General features: G+C 51.7%; 10 protein-coding genes across 10 annotated transcripts; 3 read left to right on the forward strand and 7 right to left on the reverse strand.

Moving 5' to 3' along the window:
- Positions 1 to 391: 391 nt before the first annotated feature.
- On the reverse strand, positions 392 to 8,148 carry MRS44_011742 (uncharacterized protein; the record flags this gene model as incomplete). Its single annotated transcript, XM_065619840.1, has 5 exons — positions 392 to 676; positions 955 to 3,134; positions 3,546 to 3,918; positions 4,415 to 7,874; positions 7,934 to 8,148. The coding sequence occupies 5 exons, from the start codon at positions 8,146 to 8,148 to the stop codon at positions 392 to 394; spliced, it is 6,513 nt and encodes a 2,170-aa protein (XP_065475912.1).
- Positions 8,149 to 8,941: 793 nt separating this feature from the next.
- MRS44_011743 (uncharacterized protein) lies at positions 8,942 to 10,656 on the reverse strand (the record flags this gene model as incomplete). The annotated part of the gene is made up of 2 exons (XM_065619841.1): positions 8,942 to 9,138; positions 9,186 to 10,656. The coding sequence occupies 2 exons, from the start codon at positions 10,654 to 10,656 to the stop codon at positions 8,942 to 8,944; spliced, it is 1,668 nt and encodes a 555-aa protein (XP_065475913.1).
- A 684-nt stretch (positions 10,657 to 11,340) lies between these two features.
- Positions 11,341 to 12,247, reverse strand: MRS44_011744 (uncharacterized protein; the record flags this gene model as incomplete). Its single annotated transcript, XM_046270775.2, has 2 exons — positions 11,341 to 12,054; positions 12,113 to 12,247. 2 exons carry the CDS (start codon positions 12,245 to 12,247, stop codon positions 11,341 to 11,343), a joined length of 849 nt encoding a protein of 282 aa, XP_046134540.2.
- An 896-nt stretch (positions 12,248 to 13,143) lies between these two features.
- MRS44_011745 (uncharacterized protein) lies at positions 13,144 to 16,939 on the reverse strand (the record flags this gene model as incomplete). Its single annotated transcript, XM_046283300.2, has 8 exons — positions 13,144 to 13,253; positions 13,335 to 13,467; positions 13,521 to 13,889; positions 13,977 to 14,363; positions 14,428 to 14,799; positions 15,203 to 16,030; positions 16,077 to 16,714; positions 16,765 to 16,939. The coding sequence occupies 8 exons, from the start codon at positions 16,937 to 16,939 to the stop codon at positions 13,144 to 13,146; spliced, it is 3,012 nt and encodes a 1,003-aa protein (XP_046134539.2).
- Positions 16,940 to 17,645: 706 nt separating this feature from the next.
- MRS44_011746 (uncharacterized protein) lies at positions 17,646 to 18,019 on the reverse strand (the record flags this gene model as incomplete). Its single annotated transcript, XM_065619842.1, has 2 exons — positions 17,646 to 17,829; positions 17,877 to 18,019. The coding sequence occupies 2 exons, from the start codon at positions 18,017 to 18,019 to the stop codon at positions 17,646 to 17,648; spliced, it is 327 nt and encodes a 108-aa protein (XP_065475914.1).
- Positions 18,020 to 18,075: 56 nt separating this feature from the next.
- On the reverse strand, positions 18,076 to 19,509 carry MRS44_011747 (uncharacterized protein; the record flags this gene model as incomplete). Its single annotated transcript, XM_046283953.2, has 5 exons — positions 18,076 to 18,789; positions 18,836 to 18,938; positions 18,998 to 19,014; positions 19,067 to 19,274; positions 19,328 to 19,509. 5 exons carry the CDS (start codon positions 19,507 to 19,509, stop codon positions 18,076 to 18,078), a joined length of 1,224 nt encoding a protein of 407 aa, XP_046134537.2.
- Positions 19,510 to 20,172: 663 nt separating this feature from the next.
- MRS44_011748 (uncharacterized protein) lies at positions 20,173 to 21,945 on the forward strand (the record flags this gene model as incomplete). Its single annotated transcript, XM_046275675.2, has 1 exon — positions 20,173 to 21,945. The coding sequence occupies one exon, from the start codon at positions 20,173 to 20,175 to the stop codon at positions 21,943 to 21,945; it is 1,773 nt and encodes a 590-aa protein (XP_046134536.1).
- Positions 21,946 to 22,464: 519 nt separating this feature from the next.
- On the reverse strand, positions 22,465 to 23,407 carry MRS44_011749 (uncharacterized protein; the record flags this gene model as incomplete). The annotated part of the gene is made up of 2 exons (XM_046283299.1): positions 22,465 to 23,325; positions 23,375 to 23,407. 2 exons carry the CDS (start codon positions 23,405 to 23,407, stop codon positions 22,465 to 22,467), a joined length of 894 nt encoding a protein of 297 aa, XP_046134535.1.
- Positions 23,408 to 23,943: 536 nt separating this feature from the next.
- On the forward strand, positions 23,944 to 24,765 carry MRS44_011750 (uncharacterized protein; the record flags this gene model as incomplete). The annotated part of the gene is made up of 2 exons (XM_065619843.1): positions 23,944 to 24,090; positions 24,139 to 24,765. 2 exons carry the CDS (start codon positions 23,944 to 23,946, stop codon positions 24,763 to 24,765), a joined length of 774 nt encoding a protein of 257 aa, XP_065475915.1.
- Positions 24,766 to 25,380: 615 nt separating this feature from the next.
- On the forward strand, positions 25,381 to 26,210 carry MRS44_011751 (uncharacterized protein; the record flags this gene model as incomplete). The annotated part of the gene is made up of 3 exons (XM_065619844.1): positions 25,381 to 25,592; positions 25,726 to 25,942; positions 26,010 to 26,210. The coding sequence occupies 3 exons, from the start codon at positions 25,381 to 25,383 to the stop codon at positions 26,208 to 26,210; spliced, it is 630 nt and encodes a 209-aa protein (XP_065475916.1).
- Between the last annotated feature and the right edge of the window lie 303 nt (positions 26,211 to 26,513).

Here is a 26,513-nt window from a genome sequence, read left to right on the forward strand (position 1 = left end):
AAAGCACATTTATCTGGGCCTTGTGCAATACAGCAGGCCCCCATAGCGTATTATCCGTCATGGATATGGTAAGCTGTCATGATCCATTTGCGGCTGGCGTATCAAGTTGACACGTGCCTTGCCACCAGGACCCGAAGCTGCGATATTGAACTTGTGTAGCGTTACATACAGGACTCGTTGTGTCTCGAATCCGAACAGATGAGGCCTACATGCGCTACCGCCGTCAAACACAAGATTTCTGTAGTGTTGTGCTACAAAGAACGGGATGGTAATTCACTCTTCTTTAGACAATGCTACGTAGATTCAGACGAAGCCATCCAGATGAGCCGACGAAAGATCAAGCCGACGCATGTGGAACGGGCTGTCTTTGGTGACGGTGGACCATTCAGGCTCACTCAACGTGTCGATCACCTATGCGATCGAGGGAGGTTGCTTCGTGATCCACGCCTGTGCCACGCTTGGGCAGAATGGCGTTGATATCATGCGAACCCGCGACGGAGATAAGTACTATGCTTCCGGGGGAGGTGGCTCTTGCGTAGTTCGTCTCGATGGCAAGATCATGACAGACAAGCTGCCTGAAGACGAAGGGGGCGTCATTATTGCGGACCTCGACTTTGATGGCATTCTCAGATCCGAAGCATATCTTGAAACGCAGTGTCACTATAGCAGGTCGGATCTATCATGTCTCGGTGTAGATGCTAGAGTTAAGCCTAGAGTTAAGCATTGGGTGGCATAAAGTAGCGTTTTCTACGAGAAGTTAGGCTTGACGATGAACCTAGCCCGTGTGTTATGCGAAGAGTAACAACGTATGCATAAAAAAGATATCACTTGATGAACTTGGTCGAGTACGAGCTGAACTTGTATTAATTCTACGCTTTTCCTTTACAGACGACTTTCTAATGACTCCGCTACCAGAGAAAGTGTCTCGCCCATAATATGAACTAGCTCATATACCTGAATACCCTGACAGGTTTCAGCCCAAAGCTTCACCGCGGCGATGGCCAGCCGTCGTATCCGGTTTGGGTAGCAGTCCTTTGGCCCTAGGCCATCATGTAAATGTGTCTCTTCAATAAGTCGTTCAATCATGGAGAGAAGACGCCTCTCCTCATGCCTCAGACTATCGAGTCCACTTGAAGAGACCAGGTTGAAGATATTTTCGAGCCAGTGCGTAAGCAGCAGCGCGCATGCAAAGTTACTAATGGCATGCTGGACACTCCAATGCCCCGTTCGGCCTCGAGCCACAAACGCTATCCCAACCCTCACGGGAATCCTCAATGCGTAGATGGCATGAAGAACAGCTTTGTCCAGGTGTGCGGAGCCAAGCAAAATGGGGTTTCGATGCGGTTCAAAGGCTTGGGCAACCACCCGAGGGTCCCGCGAGTTGAGAGCGCACTGACTGAACAAGTCAGCTCCGAGATGCACATGGGCCAGTCGGAGGATGGCGGTTGAGTTGAAGGCCAATGGTCCGTGAACAGATGAGGGATCCAATGCAGACTCAATGGCAGAATCCCAGCATGTTGACCACGCAGCAAGAGCACCGTCGTAGAGCTGTATCGTAGAAGGCGAAAGGCTTGACGAAGAGCTCAAGAGAACTGAGGCAACTTGTCTTTCAAAGAAAATCTGCACCAACAGGGCTTGGACGAGCATGTAGTTCCCAAATTCAGCCGCCGAGACTTCCTTGGCGAGTGACTTTCCAGACAGCAACTGCTTGAGACAGTTTTGAAAGCCCATATCATGGATATTACGCTTGCGGTGGAGGCGATTCCATGCAGCCGGACTGGGCGCTTTGAACTCTGCTTCAGAACACGGAAGCATGAGGTTGACCTCAGAGGTGGTGATTTGGGGTGGTACGTTGAAGCATATGGTCTGGATATTGAGCACGAAGTAAGCAGATAATAGCGTACGTCGCTTTGCTTCTTCAAGGGACCAGTCCTTCCAAGTCTCGTGCCCATCTTCCACAGGTGGATGACTCAAGCCCTCGCGAGTAACTGCAGCAAGTTGGCTGCTCATGGCCAGCGCATCCTCGGCAAATGGTCCATCAAGCCAAGACATGGTCATCTGGAGGATCACCAGAGCTTGTACCAACTCCAGATCGAACACGGGGGTAGGTACAGCTTGTGGCGTCACCCTTGACCGTGTGGATGTGTCGTGCTCTCCAGAAGAACTATTAGGCAGCTCGGCATAGCGTGGAAAACTTCGAACAAGACGCGAAGTAGACTCTCGGCGACGTTGTTCAAGTTTCTCAGCGATGATTGACTTGGCCAAAAGGATCATTGCATACCCGTGCGTATGCTCGAAACCATAGAACGACCCAGTAGCGGCGAGGGAAAGCAGCAAGACAGGCGCCATAGTCTCCACATAAGATGTTGGGATATGTATGAAAGGGAGATGGGGATGGAACCCACGAATGTAACTAGCGACATATCGCGATAAGGTCTGTCGGCATGGGAGGGTAAAGGGCTCCGGTAATACATGCTCATGCTTTGCAACCTCAGCAGTTAGTTTACTGAAAGCAGCCGTCGACACTGCCCACGGATTGGATCCTATAACGTCGTCAATAGCGTCCAATGTTCCGCCTACTTCGCCTTCGCTCCGACTCGTCTGGTCCATTGGATTTGGACGGTTGGAAACGCGTGGCTCGGGCGTAGAGTCCTGGGCTTCTTCTGTTGCCATGGCGATCTGTATCGAGGCTGATGGTTCCCGATAATCAGAGCCCAGAACACTGGGAACTGGCGCCACTGGCCCCCTGTCCATGCCACTGTACCCATCGGGTACATTGTCGATCATTGGTGTCCGGTAGTCGAGTGGAGAAAATACACCCATGAGGTAATCATTGATCATGCCTGTTTCGTGGGAGAAGAAGTCGGTGTCAAAGCCCACGAGTTGGGTGAAGTCGGCGGCCGTCTCGACGGCCACATCCATCTGGTCATCACCAGACGTTGAGGGGCCACCGTTACTTGAGAGGGCATCAGGGTTGTTATTCGAGGGTTCGTAAACAGGATCGTGTATAGAAAATTTTCCCATCAGTTGTTCTTGAGGTGTCTGGGCCGCAATGTTGGAGATGATATCTTCAGACATAGAAGGGTGATGCTCAAAATTGAATGAACTCGTTCTCCCATGGCTGGTATCGGCAACTGGGGAGAAATTGCAGTAGGCTCCACTGCAAACGTTCGAATCGTGGACTGAGGTGGTCGGCTGGTTGTAGAGCCTCTTCTGTTGTCACATGGATTGGCAGCAGGGTCTGAACATTGAGAAAGTCGGTAGTGACGACTCAGAAGGTCCCTATTCATGCGCACATTTGTCAATATCACACTCTTCAACCCGTATCATTGCGCAAAGGCATTGGGAATGACGGACTGTCTAGAGAACGTGCGGCCACAAGAACATCCAAATGGCCTCTCCCGAGTGTCTATATACTCAGCATTGAGATACACAGTTAGAGGATTCATAATACTTGCGGGTACGGATATGACGGTCTAAGTGTTCTTGCCGCTTGAACTCCTTATTGCAGTATTTGCACGGGGCCACACGGAGTCGCGGTCGACCTTTCATGGCGCAAAGGAGGCCGTCGCGCTGAGATGGCGACGTGATTAACGCGTGGGGGCGGTGCTGTAAGCCATACCCTTGAGAAAAAGGGCGGTAATGTGCATGAGAGCTGTCGTATGCAGGCAAGGAGGATGAGCGGCATGGAGTAGCGAATTGGTCAGGAGGTGGAGAGGCAACGACAAACATGATCCGTTCCGGTGGACCGGGTTTTGCGGGGAGAGTTGAGATAAGACCCGGCCCGGTTATCGTTGGACAGGGGTAAGGGATAAGAACCAGCGAATGGATTAATGAGAAAAGGTGGGTTTGCTGATCTTTGCCCAGAGCGGTTGGCACATCCCAGCGCCACGAGACGACTGATGGGCCATACTCAACCTGGTGACCATGTTCTCAGAGATGTGGTTCAACTTGGCTTCGCGGGGCTCTCCTAACGTCACAGATCCTCAAGTGTTGAATATTGAATCATAACTGGTGCTCTCGGCTCTATACGGCTCCAATGGAAAATACCCCTTTTCGAAATGAGTAACTATAGGGTAGGCCACATGTACGACGCGCTTCCCTGAAAACGCAACGCTGGCTGCGGTAGCAGTCGATGTGATGTGGAAGGTCATGGATCAAGAAAACAATGCTTATGGCGCTTCAGTCAGAATACAATATTTTAAGGCCATTTGAATGGTGCACAAAAAGCCGCATCGTGGTTATTACCCTAGCCCGCAACAACGGCCCCTTACCTCCCTAGGTATTGACCATACTGTGCATCACCAAATGGTAGTCGTTTAGAGATGGGGAAGCAGAGAGCTTGAACAATCTTTTGAATAAAACTACTTTAATCCTGTCTCCGGGCTGTCACCACCGTCGTCCCTGGACTCACAACGTTTCCGGGCCGCTGCTTGATTTTGACAACTACCGCACCGGCCTCATTCTCACCAGCCACTAGGTTGATCTCCATCTTCATTGCCTCCAGCACTGCCACCGTCTGTCCCTTCTCCAACACATCACCAGGTTCCACCAAAACCTTCCAAACACTGGCGTCTACAGGGGACTCAATCTTCACCGTCTTGCGAGGATCATCGTCATCTTCATCACCTGCGTTGTTGTTGGCCAACGCCTTTGCTGCAGTCCATTCTTCAAAGAGTTTCTGCTCAAGCTCCCCCATTTCCTTGGCCGCTGCAGACTGACGGCTTCGCCAGGCTTGATAATTCGGATCGTGATTTGCCGCGTCAAACTTGGCGATGTACTCGTCCATATCGAGTGTTGTTTCAGTCACGTCAAAGACGTACCGACCAAACTCGAAGTCGCGCTCTATTTGATCGTACACCTCCTCAGAGACCTCGTAGAATTTCACCAAGTCGAGGTGATTGAATAGCCATGGTCGCGTGGCCGAGAATCCTGGACGATTTCCAGCCGTGTCCCATGCGCCCAATGTGCGACCCATGAGTTGATACCCTCCAGGGGCCGCAACAGGGTATATGGCCAATAACGAGCCACCCAGACCAACGGAGCCGCTTGGCGTGTAGGCTCGGCTGGGGTTGTACTTCTGGCCTGTAAACATGTATCGAGGATCAAGAGGGAACAAAATCGGTGTTCCAACATAGAAGCCAACAGCCACTGTCAGCCATGGGGTGTTGAGCAGCGAATCGAAGACATTGCTACGACTTTCGAGAGCGTTGCTCTTGCGAATATAGTCAACATTGTCTGGCAAATAAGCGGCAGTAGGCCTGATATTGGCCATATACCGCTGTGCAGATTCCTCCAGTGACGAATGATCGAGACAGATGGGAAGCCGGACTTGTCGAGTAGTGAGCTTGATACCGGTTGTTTCTCCAATGCTGCCATCAAGGTCGATGAACTGCTGGAGGAGCTTGGTTCGATCCGTTTGAGACGGATCAAAGCGTACCGTGAGGGTGGCAAAGTTGGTATCGCTGCGGACACTCGGGAGGTTTGCAGCCACCAGCTGTTTAGCCAGAAGCTGGACGCACGCTGTGTTCCGTAGGTCTGCCACTTGTTCGCCGTATTCAACGATGATGCTTGTATCACCTCCTTGACGATATGTCACCCGAGGATGGGATCCTGAAGGTGAAACTTGATGTAAGATCGAAGACGTGGCTTCATCACCAAACTCAATGTCCAGAGAAGGTATCTGACTGGCATCTCCGCCCCCTTGTGCAAGTTCAAGCAGAGCCTGGAGATACGCATTCTTCCTCTGCGTTATCTCCAGTGACTTGTCATAAGTCGTCTGCCGGAATCGGATCTTGTCGCCTGGTTTCAGCTGGCCAACCTTCCACATCTCGCCTGAGCAGAGGGTTGTCGGACAGGCAAAACCTCCCAAGTCCGGACGGTCATGGGCAAAGATGATGGGGGATTCACCAGTGAAGTTGACTCCCCCGTTTGGATACCCGTAATCGAAGACGTTTGACGGATGAGATCCACCACCCCCTCCCGACGTCCTAGCCCACTTCAAACGTGGGCCTTCTAAACGAATGCCACTACGGCCGCTGTTGTGGCTGACGATCCAGTCGGTTTCGTACAATGTTTTACGGCCTTCGGGAGTAAGAATGTCGTCAGAACCGTAAGGACCATCGAGACAATAGACGCTCTGGTTGTTGAAGGTGGGTATAGCCTCAGGCGGCAGAGAGAAAGATGTAGCTTCAGTCGCCCAAGCTCCTGATTCTTTAGGGAGAGCGAGGATGTCGTTGACTTGGAGCTTTCGCCCCTGGAGGCCACCAAATGCAAGCTCAGGGGCGGTGGCCTTTGAGCCAAGCAATTCGGGTATCTCCGGAAATCCGCCCTTGACAGCCAGATATGTCCTCAGGCCAGGCCCAGAGACCTTGCCAAGCTTGAGTCTCTGGCCCTGCTTGACGATGATTCTGGACCACATTGCTTCAGGTTTACCATCAAGGGTGATGGGAACCTCGGCACCACAAACAGCAACGATGGCTGCCTCGTGAAACAAGAGCTCTGGGCCAGACAAGGTAGTCTCGAGAAGCTCAACTCCCGGATTGTTTCCAACCAGAATGTTGGCGGCTCGGGCACTGAGATCATCCATGGGGCCTCCAGGAGGGACTCCGTGTCCAACCGTAATTCGGCCTGGGTAATCCTGGATTGTCGTAAACACACCGGGATCAATGACTTGTAATGAGCAGGTCTTGAACTTGAATGTCGCAAGAGAGTTGGTCAAGGTGTTGCCGCTGATGAACATGTCCGACTCGATGACCCGTGAGAGGTATTCCAAGTTGGACTGCGCCCCTTGAAGGGCTGTATTAGCTAGCGCCGCGAGCATCAGTTTCTGAGAACCCTTTCGTCCATCCGGGCTATGGACCATGACTTTGCCGATCAGAGGGTCGTAGAGAGGCGTGATCCGCTGGCCACTTCGGACCCACGTATCAACTCGCACACCCTCACCCTGGGGCCACTCAACGTGTTGAAGGACGCCAGGGCTAGGAGCAAAGTCGTGAAGCGGTACCTCTGCGTAAACTCGGGCTTCGATTGCAGAACCCAGTGGCTGTGGTCTTCCAAGTCCCTTCAGAACGTCAGACGGAATTCCGAGCTTACCGCCATGTTCGTAGTCGGCTTGTTGCAACATCAAGTGAACCAGATCAACTCCGTAGCACAGTTCCGTAATTCCGTGTTCGACCTGGAGGCGTGTGTTCATCTCGAGAAAGAAGAATTTGGCCGTTTCATCGTCCACGAGAAACTCGACGGTCCCTACACTCTTGTAGTTGAGCTGGGATGCATAGTCGATGGCCGCTTGAAGCATCTTCTCGCGTAGTCCGGGATGTCTCTCGACAAAAGGGCTGGGACACTCCTCAATCACCTTCTGATGGCGCCGCTGGAGGGAACACTCTCGTTCTCCGAAGGCGACTACAACTTCACCGTTGCCCGCCACCTGAACTTCGACGTGTCGTGAGCGGGGGTAATACTTTTCAAGAAACACGCCACTGTTCTTGAAAAGAGTGCTGGCGCGGCTCTCAACCATTGAGAAGGCCTTCTCAACTTCCTGCTCGGTATGACAAATCTGCAGTCCCATACCGCCTCCTCCACCAGTAGCCTTGAGCATGACTGGGAAGCCGAGACGTATTGCTGCTTCTGTGGCCTCTCCGGATGATGCTAGGAGAGCGGTACCGGGGATGACTGGAACATTTGCCGCTTCTGCAATGGCTCTGGCCTCGTGTTTGAGGCCCATGGCTTTGATAGACGCTGAAGAGGGACCAGCGAATGTGATGCCCGCAGCGGCCACCATGTCGGCAAACTCGACATTTTCGCTCAAGAAGCCATATCCGGGTATAATTGCATCAGCACCCGTGCGCTTGCAAATGTCCAAGATGGCTTCACTATTCAGGCCTGTATTTAGCAAAAGACTTTTATAAATTGGGTAATGCCACGAACTTACCCGTTCGTATACGCAGTGCTGTCGTCTCCCGGCAACAGTACTGACTCGTCTGCCAACGTGGCATGTAAAGACGTTGCGTCTGCGTTTGTAATGATGGCCACGCTTTGGACTCCTAGCTCCCGGCAAGCCTTGATGCATCTCACAGCAATCTCGCCTCGGTTAGCCACCAAGACTTTGCGGATGTTGCGCATCATGCTTGAATCGGTGGATCCCATGATGTCTGATAGTGAACCATAAAGATTAAGGATGATACCTAATGTTAGTGCGGCAAGCCGGAGATATATGATTAGACACGGCAAAGGAGACGCTGCATGTCATGTCTTCAAGCATGTCGCCTATCGTTGCCCCAGCGGGTGCTATCAAAAATGGGGTACGTGTCTGCGCCCGCAGCTAACCCTGGCTGTACTTTCTACCCCAATTCTTGATCGGCGCGGGGTAGACGAAAAAGGGAATTGTCCCGGATCCTGGGAGTCTCTGGATGCACTAGCTGTTCCTGGTAATTCCATGGGGTAAAAAGTATTGTAAGTGCCGTGTCTCTGGCCGTGTGTCGGCTGATGCATTCTAGCTTGCTCATGGCATGGGCTAGAATCGAGTCCCATGTCAAGTTTATGCAAGCCGACTGAAAGTGAAGCCGTTCGAGACTTGATCACGTCGTCATGTGAGCACCCGGTCGCAAGTCATATTCTCGGTGCCGACTCATAACTTGGCGATTGGCTTGTGTTCGTTGTGACGTCATGGTCTCTGGGGATCTCAACAAGTTCACAAAGTGCTAATAAACAGCCGTATTATTTGTTGCGATAGATGATGACCTCTTCTAAAACGGCATTGAGAACAAGAAGGACAAGGATTTCTATGTCTTTCTTCTCTGTCATAGGTTTAGTTGGACTAATAAAGCAAAGCCGAAGGTATTATTATGATAGTGACTGTAGATACTTGACTAAATACACAATAGTTCTCCCCCACCACTCACACCACACATGGTTACAGAACAAAACAATACCACTGTGCTTAATGGGCCGTGGCACCATATCGCTCAACAAGATTCCAGTATGACTGGCCAGTCGAGCGTCGAAGAGTCTTCCCAACATAGATCATCACAATTGCGCTGCACCACAAGGCCAAGCCCAAGATGGCGATCAGAACAAAGGCATATCGAAGGCCAAGATTCTCAATCATCGGGACAACAGCGTAACCGAAAGCAAAACCTAGAAACGTCAGTGAACTGCTCTAGAACTATAAGCTGGAGACTTACCCATCATGTTGCGAATAAGGATAGCTGAGACAAGGCCCTCGCCGGCAACCTCCTTGTAACTGTCGAGAATGTAGGTAAAGGCTAGGTTGGAGCCCATTGGAAGAGTGATAGAGATGAGGCCTAGGCCAAATACAATTCCGAACCAATGAATCTGATATGATGCACCAACTCCGTAGAGGAGACAGCCGGCAGGATGCGCCACGAGTGCAATGAGACAGGTCCAGAGACGCTGCTCGGGTTCCATGACGCCTCCATTTCGTCGCGCAAGGCGGAGGGCGAGAGCATCCGACATCCAACCTGAGATGAAACAACCGATAGTAACGCCAACGACGCAAGCGAGATAGCAAAGGCCGATGTTGTTTGCGCTAAAGTTGTACGGAGGGTTTCCCAGGATCAGGGCCAGCGAGCCGCCAACAACGTTGTACCAGGAGAGGATTCCACCGACGAGGAGGCCACCGAATAACATGCCAGGAAACATGAGGAGTAGCTGGATGGGCAAGAAGAATAGCCTGAAGGTGTTGGGCTGCCGTGAATCGCGGAAGCCCCAGAACTTGAGCTTGTCGAGGTAGGTCCTGGTGCTTTCTGTTGACTCGAATGCGGATGTCTGGATAGACCTCGAGGCAGAATCTTCATCTCGGTTGACTGCCCGTATCTTGGCCTCTTCGTCTGCACCGGACTTGGCGTCAGCAACCACTTCGGTGACATTGCCCGTGTGGTTTGGGTCAAGACCCGAGATGCCGCGAAAGTCTCCAACGTTGTTATGGCGGTAGAACATTGTCTCCTCAAAGAAAAAGAACGTTACAACCGCAACGCCAGCTCCAATGAAGGTCAAGACATATTGGATCCATCGCCAACCAAGATCCTGCGCGACGTAGCCAGATGCCACCGGCGCGAGAAACGCACCGCACCACAGGGTCCAACTGTAAGCACCCATGTAGAAGCCTCGGTCGTGCGTAAAGAAGATATCTCCGATGATAACCTCGATGAGTGTCTCCTGTGGAGAAGACACAATGCCGAGGAGGATTCTGTTGGCGAAGAACTCCCCTCTCGTCTGAACGTATGCAGTCCATAGGGTTACGCCAGTGGTGCAGATGATAGACACCATGAGGGTCAAGCGACGGCCGTAGTTCAGTGCAAGACACTGTGTGATCATTGTACCCCAGCCGAGAAACAGAAAGAGAAGACCATTTCCCGTGCTGAGGTCTGCAACAGAAATACCAGTATCGCGCTCGATGAGAAGGTACGCCGGCGACAGGCCCGAGATCATGGCAGCAACAAAGAAGCACCACGTCATCGCACAGATGATGTTTCTTGTCTTCCGGGGGACGCTCCATCGTAAGGGGTCATCGGGGTTGTCGGTGGGTTGGGGGACAAGGACAATGTCTCGGGCTTGTTGGCCATGCTTGACGTTGAAGATTCCCTGGGCATCGACGAGCTGAACCGTTCCAGGGATAGGTACTTGGGACGCCATCGTGGTTGCTTGACGATAACAATGAAGGCGAATAGTGGGTTTGCTTCGTTATGTTGCAAGCTTGACTTAAGCAACTGAGCCAAAGAGCATCAAGTCTTTAAGTGGTTTCGGCCTTGGGGATGAGTGACATGCATCCAAGGGTAGAGGAATGATCTACAAGAATGTCTGATGATGGAGTGCTGGGATGTTTGTGAGGTAGGCCGGGATATCCTTTTGTACTCGGCCTCGACCATTCTAGTAACGAGCCCTTGTTTGAGAGCCGATGATACTAGGGTATTACTACCCGATTCTTTGCTCCCAGATGCCCGGGTCCTTATCTCTTAGGATTAGCGGCGAGACCTGATACAGTAAGGCGATATTTCCCCGCCTTGATAAATTGGCTTGGTTGGTAGGGGCGTGTGGGCCACTTGCGGTAGCCATGGTAGCAATCCTGTCCAATGTAGATAAGGACCGGTACAGGGGCTCAGTTGACATGAATTGTGGCCTGTTTACAGATACAAGCGTGGATGACTTGCCGAGAGGCTGCCAAGCAATGGCAGGTAAGCCATGAGGCCTCAGCCAATTGGTGCCACAGTCACACACACGGTTAATGAACAGGAAACATCGCGTGTCGCGTTATCGATGTAACTTGATTTACTGAGATAATGAGGTGGACTACCAAGGTCTAACGTGTGTGACATCCGGTCATAGGTGAGGCCCCGTAGAAGCAAACTTGTCCCTGTTGGCTTCATCAATTGCCTTTCGCACTGCCCGGGCATTTTCCAAAACCGTAGGTGCATCTGAATGAAGGCAGATACTGAACGGCTTGTTTCCAAAGCCAAAACTGAATTGGGTTCCGTTGATGTCTTGTCCTGTATCCGTCCTCGTCGCCGCAAGGGCACGTTCAGAGCACAGCTTTGGCGTTGCAGTTCTGGACTTTGCAAACGGTAAGAGCTTCCCCTCAGGTGAGTAGTCGATGTCAACGTATACCTCGCCCTGGAAGGGGATGCCCAGCTCTTTGCACATGGCTTCTTGTCCGGCATTTTGAGAGGCGTAGACGGGGACTTTGAAGGTAGCGCAGGCCTCTAGAACTGCTCTCATAATGGCCGTATCTCTTTGCATGTAGAAGAAGAGCTCGCCGTGAGGCTTGATATGAGAGAGTTCTACGCCTTCAGCATCAAGCATGGCTTTAAGGGAGCCAACTTGGTAGAGAATCATGGCGTACATATCTCCAGTATCAACTTCAATCTTTCTTCGGCCGAAGCCAAACAAGTCTTGGAGTCCAGGATGAGCACCTGCTCTGACACCATGCTTTTTACACAGACGAATCGTCTTGAGCATGATCGAAGGGTCACCAGCATGAAACCCACATGCGATGTTGGCAGCATCAATCAATGGCATCAGCTCTTCATCTGGTCCCTAGAGAATGTCTGTCAGTGACAAACGCCCAGTCGACTTGAGATTTTACAAGACTCACCATCTTCCACCGACCAAAGCCTTCGCCCATATCGGCGTTGATTTCATACTTTCGAGCCAGACCTGGAGCCATGTTGGCGGTCGAGATAACGGAAGCGCACCTGGTGATGAAAGGTGTGACGGTTTTGGTGGCCATTGTGGCGAAGACAAAGATAGATCCAGTGTCTGTCGACCTCTTGTGGAAAGTCTGTGAAAAATACAATGTTCTGTGATACGTGATACATGTTGCCTGGTAGACTCGGAATAGTTCTCCCTCCAACAAGACGGGATGACGGCGTGGCGAATGTGGGTAACGGGGTAATTGGGGTATTTCCTATTTGGGAACCACCCTATCAGTTCCCCTTGGGGACAGCAACGTCCAAAGAGGAAATAATGGGGTAGAAAATGAATGAGTCGACAAGGGTCCATAACCTTGACGCCCACCATCCCGGCAGCAGAGTCGGGGCCGGATACGCACACGAGATGCAACCTCGGGTCAGGGAATTCTCGTGGGCGCCAATCGCTGTTCGGCGATTGTCGTCCTTGGAGCGTATCATCAGGTGGTACCAGCTGATCAGGCATCCCCAACAGATTGCATCACGGCATAGTTTACCTCCGGCTACCTAAGATCAGATAACGGCAGTCAGAAGGAAGGCATGCTCAAATAGAGAGTTGCATGCATGGTGAATAATGAGTACACCTAGAGACGAATACACTCAGTCCACCATCGAACCACCTAGTCTAAGACACACATCTCTCTCACATATCAAGTCGGGATGACAGCATTCATTCTTCATTGCCGGGCATTCAAGTATATCAGTATGGTCGAGGATGTATTACTGACATGAACATGTCAGTTCCTCCAACTACTATCACGCGCGTTTCCCATCAAATTGACCAGTCGACACTCTAGGAACTAATATCGCACACCTGTGATAGTATCATCATGAAAAATAATTCACTTCTGCTCTCTTATTCATCCCAGCCCAACCAATTACTCAAAGTCTACTCATATTCAACCAAACTCCCAAGACGTGCAACTCCAACAAAATGCTAAGAGCTCATCTTGTTTGAAGCCTGGTTTTCATGTGTCTGTGTGACATTATCCAAGGCCTTTCGATCCGTAGTTATCGTGGTGGTTGACTCGACATACTTTTTGTTCACTAATGGCTTGTTAGAGACTAAGTTCTTCTCCAGCGCTTCGATTCTCTTCAAGGTAAGCATAGGATGGCTCAGTCACTTACTTGGCGCGCGGTGATATTGGTCAACCCAAGTGACCTCTGTTTTGGTGGAGAGCGCAACCTTCTGAACAAAGTTGGGGTCACGCAAGAACTCGCGGGCGACGTGAACGACGTCTGCTTTTTCATTGCTCAGGATCTATTGGCGGGTTATCAGCGGGTAACTCATCTAATGTTTGTGTGACAGCTTACATCGTGAACTGTTTCTCCGTCTCGGATCCAACCCACGGCGCCGACAAACACGTTGGGTAGCTTCAAGTCCTTCACGGCTTTCGCAAAGGGAACTTGGTACTGCTGCCCCAGCTGCACTTGCTGGTGTCTATCGGTTCCTCCACTGGAAACGTCAAACAGGTCGACGCCCTCACTGGCCAGGATTGGCACATAACGGAGAGTGTCTTCCAGCTCCCAGCCCTTCCCATCAGGAAGCCAGTCTACAGCCGAGATCTTCCAGAATAGTGGCATATCTTCTGGGATATTGCGTCGAACAGCTTTGACGACCTCGATACCAAATCGAGTGCGGCCTTCGAAGCTTCCACCCCATCTATCGGTCCTCTTGTTGGTCTGTAGGCTGATTATTAGTTTGCGCCCTGTTCATTCCTCATCGGTCTTCTATGACAACCTAGAAAAGTTCACAGATGTGTTACTTACAGCAGGAGAAGCAAAGGAATGGATGAGGTATCCGTGGGCCCCGTGAATTGCGATGACATCAATACCTGCCCTGACGGCACGGGCAGCAGCTTTGCCATAAGCCTCAATGGTCTCAAGGATCTCCTCCTCTGTCATCTCGCTAGGTGTAGCATAGTTCTCATTCCAAGGTTCGGCAGTTGGGCCCTGCACGTCTTTGGCAAATCCGCCATAGGCATCGGGGACAAGACGAAGTCCTAGCCATGGGGGGCATATGCTACACTTCCGCCCCGCGTGTTGCAGCTGGATAGCAACCTTTTGTGATTGAGAGTGGATGACATCGATCACCCGCTTGAGGGGCGATATATGGTCATCAGACCAGAGGCCTGCGTCTTGTGGAGTGTTCCGCCCCTGCGGGTGTCAGTTAGGTCCTCTATGATCAAGGAATTCCGCAGGAAAAGGTGACAAGATGTACCCTCTGTGTGACAGCAGTTGCCTCCAATGTGATCAGGGCACTACCCCTCATGGCCCATTGCCCATAATGCATAACATGAAAGTCGCTGAACATGCCGTCCTGGCAACTATACATGCACATAGGGGCAACCCAAATGCGATTCTGGAAAGTCTTGCTGCGGATTTTAATGGGACGGAAAGCTAGAGTGATAGTATCCTCGGTCACGCCGTCATCAGGCGCCAAAATTGCCGTGCCCACGGGCACACGCTGTTTGGGAGTGAAGAAGGGAAGTCCATCAACAGCGATGCTCCTGAAGTCGGTGTACTGGTCAACTGAGATGGAACCCATCTTGATTCGAGATATTCTCGTAGTGGTGATGTTAGTTAGAGTGGTCTGGATGAACACTAAGTTGTAAGTGTCCAGCAGAGTAGGACGGGGTGGAACACGGCTCCTTTTAGCTGCTAACCAGGGGCTTGTCAGTCTGACAATATCCAAGCTGCTTTTCCACCCCAACTTCGGTTGACTTTTTACCCCACATTACCAATCACACCTGACTAATAGGCAGCAAGAGATGAGCACAGTTCACAGACACTCTACATGGACTCAGGTAGTATGATAAGCGGGCACTAACATGCTGCATGTCACAGCCGGACATGTTCGACAACAGGACTTACCCTGTATTCACCTTGGGGGCAAAGGAATAAGAGAATGCGATCTTTTTCTGCGCTTTACGGGGATGAAGAAGTCGTCAAAATTACGATCGTGAATAATTGTGCTGAGAGCCTGATGAGCAAACCACCTCAGTCCCATCCCGAGCAGCCCAAATGGCCTCCAAATCCCGTTCGAAGCGAGTAACCATCGCCGTCTTTGTACACTCCCATCGTCTCTGAAGCTCCAATCGCACCAGTTGCTTGTGCTCAGTAGACGACATGAACAACCCGAGGGAATAGATGGGCCAGTCGCCGAGGTAACATTTTGTCCACACCTGGTCATTTTGGTGACTCTCAAGAACCTGAACCGCTATTTGAATCTGCCAGGTATCTTTCGGAACAGCAACCGGGAGTCCTTCGCTCATCCGACCCTGCGATATCTGTTCCAATAAAAGAGAAGCAAGTGCTACGTAGAGATAGCTCCCGTCCCTAAAGCATGTTTCCTGAGGCGATAGTCTTGCGGCCTCATTAAAGCGGGATCGAAAGTCTTCGTCGTAGAGTAATCGTTCTTCCCAGCTGGCAACCTCGTTCCTCAGTTGCTCCAGAGTGGTCGGGTCAAGTGAGAAGCCAACTCGATAGCATTGTCTCAGCAACATGACCAGTCGGAAAAGTGACGCAGGCACACCAAGCACCGGGCTGTTGAGGGCCCTCTGGCTTCCTGGAAAGAGGGTCGAGCGTTCCAATAGCTTCTCGGCTCCATCCCAGAAGTCAGGATTAAAATCATAACTAAGTTCATTGCTGTCAGACCAAAGACCCGTTGAAACAAGGAAGGTCTGGTAGACGACGCTCTCGATAGCGAGTCTATCAAAAAGCCGCGGTGTGCTGTCGGGCCGGTTTAGGAGGCGGAGTGTGACGATGCGGGTTGCTGCACTGACATGCCGTGGTATATCATTGGTGGTACCCCATCCTAGGCACTTTGCTCGTTAACATTGAGGTCTCTTGGAGAACTGCACAACTTACTCCGTGTAGATACAATAGCATCACGGACATCAATAGGCCATTGTGGTTCTCGTGACTCGAAATCGTTGCAAGAAGAGTAGAGAGTTCCTTGAGCGCTTTGGAATAGTACATGAGCGCAAGGTCCTGCCTGTACCAGGATTCATCATTCATATAATGAGCCGCAGAGCAAGCCAGGACGGAATAATAGAGGCTCTTGTGCGTCACCATGAGGTGTTGGATGTCTATTAGCCAGCCATCATGAAATCCACGATGGCAGCTAGGCAGCAGGAGAAGAGAAAAGTATCTGTCGGCAAAATGTCGAGAGAGCAGGAGCTCTAAGTCATGGGAGATGACGCCATGGACAGCACCAGCCTCCAAGACAAGATCCAGGGGGTGCATCCCTTCGGAGTCGCCGTGAAAAGCGACAGGAACAGCATCATGCTGAACCGGCCCCTCCCAGACTTGGCCATCTTCTGTTATTCTCTCAATGTGCTCGGGTTTCGGTTTGGCGACGGGCTCTCGGTGTCGAGAGTCGGAGTGAGAGGCGTAACGACGATCAAGCAGATCTGAAGACGACGGCCATTGGCAAGTTCTGCCGGACAAGCTGCAGGCGTCGCAGACAGGGAACTTCTCGTTGCATTTCTTACGGCGCTGTCTGCCTAGTCATCAGTTAGCGCATATTCCGATGGCTGCTGATACGCAAGCATACAGGTCAGACAGCCAGTTTTTGTACGGAGTTTCGGCCGAGTAGCACCACTCATAGTGCTTGTCGTTTGTGTGTCATTCTGGTATGTCACACTCCTTGAGAAGGCTGACGAGGACGTGTCAGAGATAATTGAGAGAATGGGAGGATACTTGGAGAGAGCTTCAACGGGTTTCAACATGGCGGACCCGGGGGAGGTGGTGATCTTAATATGTGCAGGGTACGTATCTCATCGACACGATGGCATGAATCTAAGCGAATAATGGCTAGTCTCTTCTGTTGTCTTTCGGAGATGCGATAAGGTCTTAACACATTCCTACGGGTTTTCTTAGCATTTGGCATAGTGACCTAGTAGTGGAGATTACGACGCGTTGGTAGCCCCGGCGCAGCCAAGGAGATAACGTTACCGGCTTCTAATTCCGTTATCTGGGGGCTTGGTCTAGGATTAATGATTGGACCGTATCCTTGGTGGAGGGTTAGTTTGCGGGGTAAGAGTCCACCTTGACCAGGATCCCTGGCTTGAATCCACGGGCGCTGTCACTGTCTAGGGTGGCCACGTTGATGATAACGAAGAACGGAATCAACACCAGAGCGAGCCAAGAGACTGCCTAGTTTACACGAGTCATGTGTCTCTAGGGTTCCCTGGCATTACTCTGGAAGATGGATCAAAGTTAAAGACTCATGTCACGGAGTAGATGGAGTAGGGAAACTGGAGCGTGGTTCTGGATACCAGATTTCGGAAAGCTCGGAATGCCTCGTTTTTGGACAGAGTGGTAGCTGCTAGGGCGTGCCCTGAGCCGATTTTAGTCACACTTGGTACTTTATGCGTACTTGGTATTCGATGTATTCTGTCCAGAGGGGCACTCAACACCATCCAGCAACCCCCTTTATCGGCGCTCCCACTGGGCCTGATCCCGCTTGACCAGTTCCTCATACTTGTCCGCACTCTTGATCCTGAGCGACTTTCCGTACTTGATCATGACAAGGAAGACTAAAGAAGCCGTCATTCCAACAAACGCAGCCGAGATGAAACAGTTTTGGTAGCCGAGGTCTGTCAACCACGGAGTAATGCTGGTATACTTGTGAGTGTATGTTCCTGCGCGAAGAGAGAAGCTTACCCGTAGCTAATGGCAAATGACATTGTGTTGCGGACAAGGATGACGGTGACAATGGCATCACCACTAATGTCGTGATAGCTGTCAATCAAGTAGTTGACACTGAGGGTGACGCCGACCGCGCTGGTAAAGGCGAGACAACCCATAGCGAAGATCAGGCCAAACCAATGAACACCATGCTGAGCACCAACACCCCAGAGGATCAAAGAACCAGGAACCATGACGACACAATGGCAAAAGGCCACAGTCGGTGCTCCGCTTCCATGATTCCATTGTTACGACGGGCGAGCTTGATGGTCAGCCAGTCGCTGAAGTTACCCGAAACGAGAGCTCCAACGATGACGCCAATGCAACAAGATATGTAGCTCAACCCAACCATGGAGGACTTGAAGTTGTAAGGCTCGCCAGAGAGGATGATGGAAGATGTTGCGTTGAGCACGTTGAACCAGATGAGGTACGAGCCGTAGGAGAAGCCAGCGTAGAAGATGACGGGCCAGCTGAGGAACGAGAGAGAGCGAACCGCACGTTTGAGCATGTTTTGGCCTGGTGATGGCTGCCAAAGAGACATCTTCTGGATAAACGTCTTTGGCGCGGCGTAGACTTCACCTCTCTCAGCCATAGAGGTTCTGGCAGCCTCTTCCACAGGGTGGCTCTTGTCGTCAATGGCATGTTCCGAAGTAGAGGGACTGACGGGCGAAGTGGATTCAGGAACTACCACTCGGTTGTAGTTGGTCTCTTCCATGAAGAGGAACAGAAAGACAAAGACAAAGGCGAGGAAGATGGCGGGCCAGTAAAATACCCATCGCCAGCCCTGGTACTCGGCGATGAAACCGCAGATTATGGGCGCAAAGTAGTTGCTGCCTGCGAGAGCGAAGGAATAAATTCCCATGTAGGTGCCGCGTTCGTGAGTAAAGTACTGGTGAGATGTCAGAAGTGTCCTTTCCTTGGTAGAAACCACTTACAATGTCGGTGACAGAGATTTCAGGAAGGGCTTCTATGGGCGCAATGAAGAAGCCTTGGATGATGCACCGGGCAAGCCACTCGCCGTTGCTCTTGACGTACGCACTGTAAGAATGTCAGCCGGATTTCGAAGCAGATAAGTAAGTGTGGTTCCGGTGAAATACCTCCAGATGCAGGTGCCCTGAGCCATTGGTTAGCCTTAGATATGATTCACGATGTGAAGGACTGCTTACAATGGCACCGAGGATGGAAATGAGATATGTCAATCTCTTGCCATACCGCAACGAGAAAGGCTGCCAGAACAAGAGACCCCAGCCCAAGAGTAAAAACATGTAGCCGGTTCCCTCATTGAGAGTCGAGATGGACACGCCGGATGCCTGTGAAAGGGGCACAAGGACGGAATAAACAGTAGACACGGAGATTCCACAGAACCAAGTATAACTTGACGATAGTCAGCCACAATACCACTCCAGTAACTGATGACGTTGACCTACAGGTTCTGGCAGATCAGGGCGAGCAGCTTGCGACGAGGGGTCCAGTTGAGAGGATCGTTGGGATCATTGGAAGGCACCGGGTTCAGAACAATATCGCTAGCACCACCTGCATGGCGAGCGTGCATGTCCTGGTTCAAGTCCACGAGGTGGACAGTGCCGGGTGGAGTTCGTGGTTCAGTCATGCTGGAAGAAACGTAAGGATTACAATGTTAAGCCAGGTGGATGATTGACTTGGAGATTCGGATCGTGTCGATCATGGAAGAGCGTTCACCTACTTTATAGTGATCCAACCTTTGATCCTACAATACAAGGATACAATAGTTGAGATTGAAGCGAGACACAACCTCACCTGCTGATGGCGCCGGAAACTTTGACCTCACCGGCACACCCACCCAGCTGCCATGGCGCACACCTTATCCAAAGCCGTGTGAAGGTGGGTCGCGCAAATACACGTCAATGGCCAGATCCACAGCATGTAGGGATTGTCAACCCGTATCAGCGACTAAGACAAACGTGGCGAAGACGCGTTTTGGCGGGCGGACGTGAGGAACGGACTGGGGCCGGAGCTGAGCCAATAGGACGTATTTGCGCATGAGGGGAACCTTGATACGGGCGGTTTCACGGCCGGAAATCGATGAGCGAGTTGAGGTTGTAGATAGTCGTGGCGTACTCGAGTGTATGTACTACGTTGCCAGGCTGGAGTTGGCCACAAGAGTAACATGATATCTAAGCATCCGAATTCACTGATAAATGGCCGAGCGTCAACCCGGTAATATTGTCCCTCCGCACTTCAAGTTGTTGCCTTCTTATCTCTCCCTTGATAGCAGTCACCGCACATCCTTATCATGAGTGTCGTTACTTCTTCACCCATCTTTCACCTGGAGGCTACCTCCAAAGACCTGTCGGTCGTCGAGGCCAAACATCAGGCTGAGACTTCCGTAAGGGAGGCCACGCTTCTGCCAGTGGTCCAGCCAAAGCCCACCCCTCGTGGAACTCCAGCTTTCGAAGCCAGGAGGGAAGCGTTGCTGCGAGACCTCAAGGCCAAAGTCCCATTTGACTATTACCTCCCCTCAGAGCTCATCAGCAACCCTCCAACTGATGTCTCTGGCATACCGTCAAGCTGCGGGATCTTGACGGATGAGGAGATCCACATCACCGAGGACTACGACGCTGTCAGCCTTGCTGCGGCTATCGCTAGTCGCAAGTTCACCGCGGTCGCTGTGGCCACTGCTTTCTCCAAGCGTGCTATCATTGCGCACCAGCTCACCTGCTGCTTGACGCAGTGGTTCATGGACGAGGCCATTGCCCAAGCTAGGCAGTTGGACCAGTATCTGGCCGAGCATGGCAAGCCTATTGGACCTCTCCATGGCCTCCCCATCAGCATCAAAGAGCACATGCCAATTGCAGGAACGCTCTCCTCCCAGGGATGCCTCCAGAGTCTTGTCTTGGACGACAGAGACAGTGACATGGTCGCTATTCTCCGGAAGCTCGGGGCCGTGTTTTACTGCAAGACGAACCAGCCCCAGACCATCATGCATCTCGAGAGCGACTCCCTCTGGGGCCGGACTCTAAATCCCTTCAACATTCATCTGTCTGCCGGCGGATCAACCGGTGGTGAGGCGGCCCTGATCGCCATGAAGGGCTCCGTTCTGGGTGTCGGCACAGACATTGGTGGCAGTATCCGTGGACCTTCAGCCTTTTGTGGTATCTATGGATTCAAGACTACATCGTATACCTTGCCAATGAGGGGTTTCGATGCAAGCCCGTTTCCAGCTGAGCTGACAATCTTGGCATCCACAGGACCCATGTGTCGCAGCTTGACGGACATGGACTTTTTCATGAAGTGTATCCTCTCCGCTAGACCACATCTTAAGGATCCAAGACTTGTTCCCATTCCGTGGACAGGTCTGCAGACACCTCTCGGCCGGCCACTGAAGATTGGTTTCATCAGCAATGACGGCTTTGTGGACCCTCAACCACCAGTCAAGAAAGCCCTGTCCTGGGCAAAGGCTCTTCTTTCCGACCCAAGGCACAAGGGAGTCCTCGAGGTTAAGGACTTCAAGGTCTTTGGTTCAGCAGACGCCTGGTCCAAGGTCAGGAGGATGTACTGGCCCGAGGGTGGAAAGCTTGCCAAAGACGCCATCCTTGCCACGGGGGAACCGATCCACCCGTTGACAGAGTGGATCTGGAAAGATGCAGAAGCGCAAGGCATGCAGACAGCTGCGGACCTCAGTAAGATGCGCCGAGAGAGAGATGAGTTCCGCTGGGCATTCGCCGAGAGTTGGAACCAGCAGGACGTCGACGTGGTTCTCGGACCAGCCTTTGTCGGACCTGCTTCTGCCCACGATACGGCATTCTACTGGAACTACACTTCGCTCTACAACCTTGTTGACTATCCGGGCGTGGTGGTTCCGACTCCCATCAAGTCGGAGGCTGGGGATAAGTATGACGCGGGCTATGTGCCGTTGAGTGACGCTTGTCGACATGTCAAGGAGTTGTGGGAGAGCTCCAACTTTGACGGAGCACCAATTAATCTGCAGATAGTTGCGCGCAAATATCATGATAATGAGCTATTTGGTGCTCTCCAGGTGCTCAAGGAAGTTCTAGGATTGCCATGAGGCCGGTTCGGTAGGATTTTCTAGTCAAGATAGCCAAGTTCCAATTTTATCAGGCCAATCTGGAGTGTCCAATTTTCATCTGTCCTGAACTGACCCTCTTGAGAGAAGGCATCATAGACCTCGGTTTGCCATAGTGGATAAAAACAATTATTGACATTAGTCGATATTCGTTACCAAACAGAGCAGCCGCCCCACGAGAATTTGCCTTCTAATATCTGAGGGCATGCGTGCTTGATGGCGAAATCTTGATGGCGATGTAGATGACCATGGTCATGGCCATTCAACTTGAAGGCCTCAACGAGTAAGAGCTCTTGGGGAAAAAAAAGAGAAAGGGAGGGAGGGAACTGCCCGGGGGTGTGAATGTAACCTCAAAGGAGGTGGTGGTTGTATTCATAGCAGGATCATCGAGCCCAGGGTTTGCAGGCCCCATTTCTAGGGTATTGGGTCTGGACGCGAACCCCCTGACACTATGGAAGTCTAGTCAAAGTTGGATAGAATGTAAGAATGCGTGCGCCTATCTCAGGAGCCATAAGCCTTGGCGAATGTAGACTCCAGATCCTCCTCAGTCAGCACCGGCACGCCAACCAGGTCATTGTCCACGTTCTTGTACCAGGCCTGGTACTTGCCGCTCAAAAAGGAGGCCTTGAGAAGGGCAAAAATGTTCTGAATCTCGGGCTGCTTTTTGGTAAGAGCTTCAAGTCTGTGGAACTCAGCCTCAGGGTCCTCAACAGTGGTGATGGTCCATTCAACCCCCGGCGAGTACTTCTTTGCAAGGCTCAATAGCTGTGCCTGTGTGACGACGTGCTCATGAATGAAGAGGTTCTTGTTCTTGGTCGGTTCCGGATTCTTGAGGGCGCCGACAATAGCTCGTGCCGCGCCGGATAAGCTCGTAGTGCTGAGAGGGCTTGTCCCGTCTCCCCAGATCTCAGCTTTCTTGTTCGGCCAATCAAAGACGGCGCCGTAATTGACGAGAAAATCTGTGAAGGCACCGATGCTGAAAATGGTGTACTCAATCTGATCCGATTTGGACTTTAGGTACTTCTGAATCTCGACGAAGTTGACGTGCTGGGGGAGATGACTCGCAGAAGGATTCGTCGTAAGACTGCCAAAGTCGGAGGGAATGAAACGTTTGACACGGGCCTGAATTGCAGCGTCGATGATCAACTTCTGACCAAGAGAAGCCTCCGTGGCGACGGTGGAAACGACGGCATCCTGACCGCTCAAGACCTTGGCCAAGCTTTCTACATCGCTGTAGTCTGCAACGACACGGCGAACGCCATCTGGAAGGACTTCATCGGGCTTTTCTGAGCGGCTGAGAAGGGTCACTTCGAATCCTGCGCTCGCAAGTTCAGAAAGGACGACAGAGCCGAATAGGCCTTTCTGCGGACTGTCAGTCATGTCCCCCTCTGGGGCTGGGTTGGTCCCTTACGCCAATAAGTGTGATCTTCTGGAAGGTGGTCATGGTGGATAGTGATGGAGTGATGCTTTGATGTGTGTTCTTCGATTGATGGGATGATTCACTGTTTTGGATACTGGCTAACTTGCAATTGATATTTATACTCGATAGTCGCCCGAATCACGCCTTGTGTCAGTTGATTGCGTTTGGTAATGAGCGTTCAACGGCGGATGCAAATGCCTCCGACCATGACCAATCTGCCTAGCACCGCGCTTGGCAATCCCACATCGCTCATGTGGGCACATCTGTGCTTTGTCAGAAGAGCGGATGTAAAATGATGCCGCCACCGCGGATGCTTTTGTAGCACAAGAAAGTCCGCCGCGATTCTGCTTCCGCTTCCTCATTTTCTTGCCAACCTACCTGGGTACTTTTCTTCATATCTCACTTTGAATGTCGGCCCCACCAGCAAGGGCCGATCCCGATATTGTGAATTGCCAATGGCCGAGCAGCCCGGGGTTCGGACCAGCCGTGTAAGTGCCAGCTTGCGAATATGCCCTGGTCACAAGAAAACAGAAACACTCATGCATGGCACTAGGCATGCAATGAATGTCACAGGCGAAAGAAACGATGCGATGGAGAGAAGCCGTCGTGTTGTAATTGCGCAAGATGGGCCGTCTCTTGCCACTACACCGAACGAAGACCCAGAGGTCCTGGGGAAAAGTGAGCAGAGCCCTGGGAGGGATCAGCTGGTTACTCATGCCTGAAATCTAACCTGCATAAGGAAGCAATATGTGGAGCGCCTTGAAACCCGGCTGGCGAGATTAGAGTCTGCTCTGCGGCGGCTCCATGACCCTGCTTCAAATTCCCTATCGAGGGAGGACTTGGCGGAAGATGACGATCTTGAATGCGATTCCTTGACTGACACTGGCGATCCTCAGAGTAGCGACAACTCGATTTCGAATGAAGACGAGCCCAACCAAGGATCTGTTGTGACAAGCAGCGACAATGAGGCTGAGTCCCATGACGACGATGAAACGGAAACCATACAAGATCTACCACCCCTGACAGAATACACTCAAGAACAAGAGTGTCCACCACTTGCGCAAATCATCACATCGAAGCTCGGAGAGTTCGCCCGGAATGTTGGGGAGGGATCTCAGTGGATGCGTGCGCACGAAGACCAAGGCCCCTACCACAGCAGGGTGTTTGCTAAACTGCCTACGCGCCTGCTATTGGCCAGCCTTGTAGAGCCCATTCTTGAAGAGCTCCAACAGCACGGCATCATCATCACTCGCGAATCGTTCCTACAGCGACTAGACCAGCAATACCTGGCAGGCGCCGACAGCTGTGCCGATGATCCATCTCGATGGACCATTCTGAACTCACTCTTCGCCACTGCGATGCTGCACAGGACGACTAAATAATCCCTCGCACACGCATCTCGGACTGCATGGAGTTACTTCAAGAACGCATTTTCAATATTCCCCGAGCTCATCACGCGGGGCAGAGACGTGTCGGCATGCGAAGCACTGCTTGTCATGACTGCCTTCATGCAATGCACTGCCGACACACAGATAACCTTGCAGCTGTCGGCCGCGGCAAGTCGTCTGGTTCAAACTCTTGGTCTACATCGTAGGGACTTTTACAGCTCTCTCGACGTCCCTACTGCCCAGAGACATCAATGGGTCTTCTGGGCCACCTACGTCCTTGAGGTCGAGATGATGGACAAATACGGATGTGGTTCTGGCCTCGCATGTGGAGAAACGCCTGTGGGATTGCCCCTGCGGTGCTCATCATCTTCTTGTGTGGCGCGAGAGGCCTGCAAATGTTCGCGTCTGCTTCGGTGGAGATCAGAGCTTGCCATCATCCAAAGAAGGATCCATGACCAGCTTCATCCGGAAGCACCTGTCTTCCCTGACAGGGACGGGCTTCTGAGGATTGTTTGTTCGATAAATGAACAGCTTCTGGCGTGGAAAAGAGGCTTACCAGAGGACATGTCGACGAAAACCCACCAGCATAGACCAGACTTGCATACCAGCATGGCCCTTTTGCTATATAACTTTCACAGCTCTGTGAGCAGAGTGAACACGGCGCTCGTCCGTCTCAGAGCTGCTGATGACCCGAATTGGGCTTCCAGAGCGCCCCAAGCAGAGCCTATAGCACAAATGGGCCGGGATGCGTGCGCTGCCTCTGCCCGCGACATGATAAATATTGCATGCAACTTGGCGTCGCAGCCCTTCTACCAGATGTGGTGAGTTCTGCCACGATGTTCGGCAACAAATAAGACTGGCCTTTTACTAACGGTAGACGTCACAAAGGGGAACTTTATGCTATCCCCTCTCGGCCGTATTCATGCTATTGCTGGCGGTACTTGAGGATCCCAGTTCTGCGACGGCACAGAATGATATTGACAGAATAGGAGACTTTGTTGGCTTTTTAGAGCGTCTTGGTGGCGACGGCTGTGATGTGAACAGGCTCCTGGGTGGATGTCGCAAACTCCATGACATTGCGTCCTTTGCTCGCAGTGCTGTTCAGGAGGCAGATCATCAGCAAGACGCTGAGACAACAGTGAGAAGAAGCGCCATGTTGGCGCAACTTGAGGTAAGTAGTCTTAACCCAGTCCACTATCAAGCCGGGCGAACTTGGTTGACACATAGGTTTCATCCAGGCCACCCGCCAGAAACTCTCCGGCGTTAAAGACTGGCTGCAGCTAGCACTTGGTTTCTTGAGCAACCTCCCTATGCTCCGGAAGGAGGCCGAGGCAGCGTTTTCTGATATTTTTGGGGGCGATGTACTGGAGGGAGTGTATGGACGGTTTGTCCCTGATTTGTTCAAGTCGCATGCCAACAATTTCGCATTCAATGCCTGACGGGCCCAAGGATTGAGTATCTACAAGGGGTGGATAACATGGCCAAATAAATAATTGCTTTCTTAGCTTTAAATAAAGGCTCCATATAAAAGCAGAGAAGGAAGGAATTGGGGTTGGTATTTGCCCCAAGACGTTACCAAAAAGCGCAGTGCTTTGGGGCGATCCAAGTACCAAAATTCGTTCACCATATGTCTAGAGGGTTCGCCCGGTTGACAAAACTCCCATGAACGACGACTTGGTGCCCTTGGATGGATGAACCATTGGGTCTCATAAAGTCAGCTGTCACGATCGGCTCGGCCGCCC

Source organism: Fusarium solani (genome assembly GCF_023522795.1).
Source record: "Fusarium solani strain SB1 chromosome Unknown bctg00000007, whole genome shotgun sequence".
Classification (NCBI taxonomy): domain Eukaryota; kingdom Fungi; phylum Ascomycota; class Sordariomycetes; order Hypocreales; family Nectriaceae; genus Fusarium; species Fusarium solani.